At 34.0% G+C, this 9,151-nt stretch overlaps 1 protein-coding gene across 1 annotated transcript; it reads left to right on the forward strand.

Moving 5' to 3' along the window:
* Positions 1-7,047: 7,047 nt before the first annotated feature.
* Positions 7,048-8,717, forward strand: LOTGIDRAFT_167323 (hypothetical protein; the record flags this gene model as incomplete). Its single annotated transcript, XM_009064803.1, has 2 exons — positions 7,048-7,683; positions 8,610-8,717. The coding sequence occupies 2 exons, from the start codon at positions 7,048-7,050 to the stop codon at positions 8,715-8,717; spliced, it is 744 nt and encodes a 247-aa protein (XP_009063051.1).
* Between the last annotated feature and the right edge of the window lie 434 nt (positions 8,718-9,151).

Raw genomic sequence — 9,151 nt, forward strand, 5'->3', positions numbered from 1 at the left:
TGGGAAAGTTTGGTATCATGTTATTTGCAAGATGTTGTTATGGATTTTCAGGTCATTTCCAGCAGCTGGGCATGATTCTGTCTTGGAGGACTGTTGTTGTCATGAAGACTGGATTCTGAGACTATGAAACACCTTGGCATTATGTTGTTGTCATGGATTCTCAGACTGTTCTCATGATTCTATCTTGGAGGACTGTCGTCGTCATAGATTCTCAGACCTTGGAACAGTCAGGCGTTGCATTAATTTGCAGGTCATTCAGCAGTTGGGTATGATTTTGTCTTTTAAGACTGTTGTTGTCATGGATTCTCAGACCTAGAGCATTTTGGCATCATGTCATTTTGCAATCTGTCTTGGATTCTCTGACCTAGGACAGTGTGGTTTCATTTGTGGACTGTTGTTGTCATGAAGACTGGAGCATCTTGGCATCATGACAGTGTTGTTGATCCATTAGTCAGTCAGACATGAAAGAATGTAGTACATTGTATTAACGATAGAGTAGTTTTAGTGTTTATTATTACCATTAGTACTTATACCAATAGTTATATTACAGTGTCTGTCATCATTGTTCTTTCTTCAGACACAATATTCTGGCCTACCTCCAACATTCTTTTTTCCAGCCTTCAAAGACTGAGGGTACAAATAGGGGGCAGACTGACTCAATGTAGGGACAACTGCTAAGACTGAAATCAAAATTTGGCTACTCTGTGGTGGTGTCATAGTCGCAAGCCTCTTATAGAACGTCTAACAGGGTTCTCTTGAGAAAATTTTAGAAAAAATGAATTGATTTTGTACATTCTGACACATATTTTTGAGAAAAAAGATAGACATTTAGATTTGTTGAAATAAAGTGGGGGTTCAATTGGGCATGCGCCTCCACTGGTGCTGCCACTGCGTCCAGAGCCACTTTGTGTCATTCAAATCAGTAAACCAATTCAAAATTCAATATCCAGTTTCTGAAGCAGGGCTTTTGATGCAACTTCTATTGTGATGCCTGACTAGAGTCCCTTTTTTTTGGGATGTGGATTTAGTTTTGTCAGTTATGCTGACTAGAGATCTTGGCTATTGATCTGTTATCACCTAATTCTAATTCTATGTTATCCTTGTCTTAGTTTAAAACAGAAAATTATAACAACACAAACTCTTCATACCTGTGTACCTGATTTCAACAACATATCATTTACAAGATTTTATATTTTCATCATTTAAAGTAATACACACGTGAGAAAATATTTAGTGAAAGTTATTTTAGTATTCTTCATGAATTCTCCAGGTTTCTATAGCTTGTTATAATTACAGTGGTGTCTGTAATCTGCCAACCAGTACTAATTAAATTCCAACCTAGTTTGATGGATTAATTCTCTCTGCCAAAAATTTGCAAAGTGGAAAGAATTTTTATGTACTGCCTTTCTGCTTCAAATTAGCTCTATGAAGTTTGAATGAAATAGTATGTCAAGGATGCTTTTTCCAATCTTTCTACAAAAATGTTTGCACCATGTTTCACAGCAGGTAAATCTTGTATTAAGGTGAGGTCATGGTAGTGAGGCGTGTGGTATATGCTGTCATTATGTGGTAACTTATATTTGACCTACTCAAGATATGGATGAATTGCAAATATTAAATCTGAAAAATCTGTTTCATCAAATTGGCATCAGGCAAATCAGAGACACCAGTGACTGAAGGCATGAGTGAGAATTTAAGTTAAAATGCTTGCACAACTGTTAATATGCAGAGATTGGTTTGAAAATGTCTTCAACAGAATGTATGGAATCTCTAGTTAAACTAATGGCTAAATTAGGCAAGGAAATAGATATAGACTTAGTGTATGAAAACCAGGGATGTTGATTTGATTGCATTTACCAGTCACTGAATTTGATATCTTAACTGTTGATTTGACTTTATTTACCAGTCATGTCTGACCAGAGCTCTAGTCTGTTGGTTTGACTGTATCATGTCTGACTAGAGCTCTAGATTGTTGATTTGACTGTATCATGTCTGACTAGAGTTCTAGATTGTTGATTTGACTGTATTTACCAATCATGTCTGACTAGAGCTCTAGACTGTTGATTTGACTTCATTTATCAGTTGTGTCTGACTAGAGCTCTAGTCTGTTGATTTGACTGTATCATGTCTGACTAGAGCTCTAGACTGTTGATTTGACTGTATTTACCAGTCATGTCTGACTAGAGCTCTAGTCTGTTGATTTGGCTGTATTTACCAGTTATGTCTGACTAGAGCTCTAGTCTGTTGATTTGGCTGTATTTATCAGACATGTCTGACTAGAGCTTTAGACTGTTGATTTGGCTGTATTTACCAGTCATGTCATACTATAGCTCTAGACTTTTGATTTGGCTGTATTTACCAGTCATGTCATACTATAGCTCTAGACTTTTGATTTGGCTGTATTTACCAGTTATGTCATACTATAGCTCTAGACTTTTGATTTGGCTGTATTTACCAGTTATGTCATACTATAGCTCTAGACTGTTGATTTGGCTGTATTTACCAGTCATGTCTGACTAAAGCTCTAGACTGTTGATTTGGCTGTATTTACCAGTCATGTCTGACTAAAGCTCTAGACTGTTGATTTGACTGTATTTACCAGTCATGTCTGACTAGAGCTCTAGACTGTTGATTTGGCTGTATTTACCAGTCATGTCTGACTAAAGCTTTAGACTGTTTTTACTAGTCATGCATGTCATCAGTGTGGGGTATTTTTGCTGCATTATAAGAAATAGTTCACTTCTTCACATCTTCATTTGGAACTAGTAGTGCGTAAAATTCCAGTTTCACCACACTTCAATATATACTGGCTACCCATGGTGATGAAAAATAAGGAATGTTTTGGAAAAGACAAAATAAAACAAAACTAGTTTCTTATAAAAAACAAAAAGAAGAAAATAGTTACAACCAACTGATTTCTAAATATAACAAAATACATTCATTTACTATAGTGTATCTTCTTCAAAAACACTCAGAAATAGATACCATTATTAACATATGTTTTAGACACTTTACAAATTTTAACTCGTAAATTCTTCGCTTCGTTGCAAAACCTCTGATCAGTTGTAAATTACAGCACACAAACAACTTTTTTATTCTGAAAATAGATGACTTACGATTGATGTATGAAATTTTATGATTGTTATGGAGAACTCCTTGATAAATACAATAAATCTGCTACTTTCATTTTGGCTGTTTTATTTGGTCTGACACTACTATACAACTTTTACTCCCTATTTTACAATTCTTTGGACAAGATTTTTGATAAACGGAATTATTTTGCTGGTATGGATTTTTATTACTAATTCTAGCAGTATGGTGCAAAATCTTATGGATATCAGAATTATAAATGAAAGTCTACGAACAGTTAGTCTCTGTCATGGATTCGGGAGCTGCGGTGGCTCAGTGAGTTAGACGCTAACTTGCTAACCAGGGTTCAATCCCAGCATAGGTCGAGATGATACCTTCGGATTTTTCAACCCGGTTTCCCCCTGTCAGTGGTGCAGGTAAGAGGAGCTGACATGGAATAAGCATCTAGTTGTTCAGATGGGACAATAAACCGAGGCCCTGTGTGCTACAGACTGTGCATGTTAAAGATCCCTCGACAGTTGGAAATTGAAAAAGAGCAGGTTTCTGGCAAAATTTCCCTCATTGCACCCTGCATGGCGTTGCCTGACTTCATTAGCCCACATAGTGCAGAAAAGTAGGACGTAAAACTCCATTCATTTTATTTCTGTCATGGATTCAAGTTTAAGCTTCCAAGACATTACTGTCTCATAACTGAAGGAAATTTTGGTCTTTTTCGTGTGTCAGATTCTGAAAATATTTTCAAAGATTGGTCTTCTTCTACAGTGTTAATTAATTATAACTTTTTTAACTGTTCCACTTGGCATTTTTGATACCTTGCCAGATTTAACATAGAGAATAATTTAAAACATGTAATTAATTCTTAAGTTAGTTTAAAAGTCATGTTCAACCTTTGATTTATGGTTTGATGTTGATGATTTAAGATTTATTCCAGGTTATGCTAAGTTTTCATCTGTTTTTCTGTTTGATGAGGAAATTAGTCATCCAATATTCACATTTTTAAAAAAGGTTTGTAAATTACAACCTAAAATTTTGACATCTTCACAATCCAATCAAATCAACTTTGACTAACGAGTCACATTAACAATGATTGTAACAAACTTTTTGCAGATTGAGAAATAAATAGAAAAATCGAAAAAAAAATACATTATTTTTAAGAAACATGAAGTTTTCAATCATACTACCAAAATAAATTGTACTATTTGAATATTAGTCATTAGCATATCTAATTACCTTTAATTTGCACCTTGTTTAATCATAAATCTCTACTCTGTGACCTTGGCCAGTGCTTTCATGAGACTATATTCTCATCCATCGTACATTATCATTGTACCATAATTTGTAAAAATATTATAAACTATAATCTTACAAAACATCATTTTGTTTGAAGTAGGAGACGAGAGATTCGCATAATGAGCACATTATGTAAATTTTATTCGCAACTTTTTCACTTCTTTCTATTGAAGTTAAAAATCTCGTTTCTTGTCACTTGTTGTAATTGTATTTGAGAAGAATAGCATGATAATTTTTTAATGTTGTTTTATTAGTTCAGTTATTTTGTGGGTTCCGCTTAGATAATTTTTATCACCCAAGTGAACAACTTTATGGGACTATTTATTAAGGACCGGTAACCCGTCAAGTTATTCGTGTGGCCCAGTTTGGGTGGAGTAACATATTACTGGAGCAAGTCCATTTTTGGGATAAAATCTGTGATTTTTTTGGAATATTTCTTCATCCCTTCTGTTTGAGTTTTGTTTGCATTTTTGCAAAAGGATTTCTGACATCAAAATTTGGTTTTTATGATCCTTTTTTGTTTAGTTTTGTTGCCTAATGAGTTAAAATTTCCCTATTTTATGGAAGTAAAAAATTTGAAAAATGTGATGTATTCATTCAAACATTTGTGGATATAGTAGGCTACAGCTCTACCTATAACAGGATAGACATATGACTCAGATGCACTGGTTGGGGCATCAATAATTCGGCTTTGACTTTGGGATTATACCAGCAAATTGAACTTGCAAACTCAACATCCTCAGCATAAAAAGGGATATTTGGATTAAACTTTATTAATTATATAATTTTTGAATATTTGCGGAAGATATCAAAATGTATTCGATGGATTCTCACAGGTTGTACAGGCAGCGTCCAATCAGTAGACACCACAGCGAAGGAGATTTCGAGGAGCGTCAATTTTTCCAGCAACAACAACGTCAATACTTACAACAACAAAACATGGCTCGTCAACGAACATACAGTGAGGTAAAAAATCAGTTTTGAAATTCAAACCTTTGTTCAATTTCTAATATTGTTTTGCAGATATATTATGCATTATTTTTAATATTTTCCTAAATCTTGTAGTTATTTCCAAGAAAACTCAATATATATTGACACACATTTGACTGTTTTCTTATAATGTTCATGCAAAAAAAACCTGAAAACTTTAATATGCTTTTTGTAAAAATATGAAATCTATAACTTTATTCTGTTATAACTACTATGTAGATAGATCATGTACATTCAACTTAAACTTAAAAGAGAACCCAAGGTCGGCAATAATTGCTAATCATTGTACACTTGGTTCTTGAGTTCTGAAGAACAGATCAGCCCAGCAAGCCGGCTAGACCACAAAACCACAGACTTTCTGTGAATGGCCAGAGGTAATTAGCAGACTACCATCTGGAGTAGATTATAATATAGTATACCAGAATTGATATAAACAGTAGTCTACTTGTACATAAACAACATGGAATCACCTATAGGTCAACTAGAGTCAACAGGTCAGATATCAAAGGTCATCAGGTCAACTCATTCTTATTTGAACTTTGATTAGAATTTTTTATGTGAAGCATTAAACTCACTTGATGTATCAATTATTATTAAGTGTTAGAAAGTGTGAATTAAATCAGGCTTGTTTCTTGACAGCACTACACTGGATTTAAAATCGGGTTCCTTCTGGACTTCAAGGGGATTCCATCCATGGGTCACCCACTACCCAGTAGTTGACAAACCAGTAGTTGACAAACCAGTAGTTGACAAACAAATTCACAGAGCTGTAGAGTATAAATGTGCTTCAGAACAATTCATGCCACTCAGATTTAAACACAAATGCAATAAGTCTTCTGGCAGGTAATGCTAAATGGCATCCTCCTCTTAGAGAGTCCACCTAGCTAATGATGTATACAGTGGTGCAGCCCAACCCCCCATCCCCATGCTGTTAACATGTGTGTCTGATATAAACACCATCATTAAGACAGGATTTTCAGAAAACAAGTGTAAAATTTCCACTGTTTGAACCTACCATAGTAAAGTTTGTAGTGGAACTCACTGTAATGAAGTTTCAGACAGCAGAAGTTAATCTGTAAAGGGATTGAACTCTGTCTTGACTGTTTCTAGAAACCGTTGTTATTAAACACTTTTTTGTTATGTTACCTTTTTCATTCCTTTCGAAATTCAGCATTCAAATATCTGTAATTTCTCCATCTCTGAAGCTTGTTTCTTTCATTTTATAGTGGTTTTAAAATTGCTGAAATATTTATGTTACCATTGGCATATTTCTATATGTTTTTTTCCAACCTATTCAGGTTAATGATTAAAATTTCAATAAATTTTACTCATTACTCAGTCTGGAGTCTGTTTCTTTTGAAACCGTCTGCCTCTATTATAGAATAAAGTGTAACAAGGGAAATAATCAATAATATCACCAGGTAATGGTAGAAAAATTGATTTTTTCATCATATGTTTTATGATTTTCAATCAATGCCTTTCATTGACGACTGTAAAACTCGTAAATATTATAGTAAACGCGACAGTATATTTATCATAACAATGCCTATTCCATCCCATAATACTTCAATCTGTAACAGGTGTGACGATTGGTTCTAGTAATCAAGTCATCAATTTTTAATTCGTACTTCAAGTTTTCGCTGTTTATTTTTCGTGGTGTAAGGATTAGAATTGATAATGTATGGTTTCCGATCTTTTTCTTGTGATAACTTTCGTACTCCACAGGAAAGGAATTATACAACTCCATACTCTAGGAATTATGGAACGCCAGATTCTATGAGCTATGGAGCTCGAGATATGAGATATGAAGCTTCAGAAAGGAGATATGGAACTCCGGATTCTATGAGCTATGGAGCTCGAGATATGAGATATGGAGCTTCAGATAGAAGATATGGGGCTCCAAATATGAGAAATGAAGCTTCAGTAACTAGATATAGACCTCATGATTCTAGGAGTGACAGTGGGGCTCCTGATATGATATATGAAGCTTCGGATATTAGATATAGACCTCATGATTCTAGGAGTGATAGTGGGGCTCCTGATATGAGATATGAAGCTTCGGATATTAGATATAGACCTCATGATTCTAGGAGTGACAGTGGAGCTGATACTAGGAACTATGTAGCTCAGAATATTAGAAACTATGGAGCTCCGGACTCTAAGAGCTATGGAGCACCAGATTCACAAAACTATGCTCAGGATTCTCGGAACTATGTAGCTTCCGATTCGAGAACCTACTCTCAGAACTCCAGGAATTACGGAGCTCTCCGCCATTCTAACACTGGATATTTTCGACCAGTTGAAACAAGTTATGTAAGTTTGTTTGTTTATTGATTAAAATGGAATGTTTCTATTAGATACACATTGATATACATCAATTACTATTATTAATATATCCTGTTTTGGTACTGATGGATGAGTGCTGGTCTGTAATGCATGCATGTGCATTTGATGAATACCATTTTTTGAATTTTGGATTAAGTTAATATCAGAATTTACCAATATCTTATCCAATTTTGACTGGTGTAGCCAGAACATATAACTCTATGCTCAGCTTGTTAAACTTCAATCAAATGTTTTGAATTTTTTTCACTAGGTGTAAATTTGTACCTTTCTTAGACAAAATATATAATTCTATCAAATATTCAGAGGTAATTCAAGTGTCAGGATGGGAGTTATATTGCCAGGTAACAGTAGACCTAGTTAGAAACAGTATATTGATTATTAGGTGAAGTATTTAGATATTGGCCTGATGTAGTATAAATATATAGATATATACTCAGAAGGTATGCAGTATGAACTGTGGTATTGCTCTATATATTCCACAAGACACACCTGTTATGTTTTTATATCTATATTTTCATTATTAATTATATATTATTCTATCAGTCATTGACATTTTCTATGGAAACATAAAGATACTAAAATGGGAATCTTTTCAAAATGACAAATTTCAACTTGTGAAACCATCATTTAACTTAAAATCATTTGGTGCTAGAACATTTGCATAATCTTCAGCACATTAATGGAACACCCTCAACATATCCATTAAATCATCTTCAAACTTAGAAGTTTTTAAATCCAAATTGAAAACATATTTGATTGGCTGCTAGGAATAGACTTATTGTGTATATATGTGGAAGACATTTGTCAGCGCTTTGAGCACTCTCCATGTAGAGTGGATTTCAGCGCTTTATAAATACAACTATTATTATTATTAAGGTATTATTATATACGAGGAAATAGAAGAAGTGAACGCACAAGATACAGGTATGGGCACATTGCAGACACGATACACTTCTACTATTGTCTACTGTATTAATAAACCAGCACAATACGCAATATAGGACACCAAATCTCGTTAATTCACAGCTTAATCCTGTCTCTCCCTTTCTCCTATCCTCAACTGAACTCAGTTGTGTCCCTTCTTCCTACTAACTCAACTCAAGACCGTTAATTTCCCCACTAAAAATAAAACAGTAAGAAAGAAAATAAGAAAATTTTATGGATAGATAAGACAGTGTGAGAAGCACATTGAAACGTTAATAATAATATAAATCTAGAAGTATCTATCCATATAATTGTCTTATTTATCTATAACTTGTGATTCTAATATACCATTGGAGGAATAAGTTAGAAAGAAGTTAATTTAATTACGAAGTTAACCTAATAACCAGAGAGAGAAACCAGTTATATGATGTTTATTTATTTTTAACTCTTACAACATCAACAAACATCAACACACATAGTTTTTTACCTGCACAAATAATTACATTTTTCT

The sequence above is a fragment of the Lottia gigantea genome (assembly GCF_000327385.1).
Source record: "Lottia gigantea unplaced genomic scaffold LOTGIsca_65, whole genome shotgun sequence".
Taxonomy (NCBI): Eukaryota; Metazoa; Mollusca; class Gastropoda; family Lottiidae; genus Lottia; species Lottia gigantea.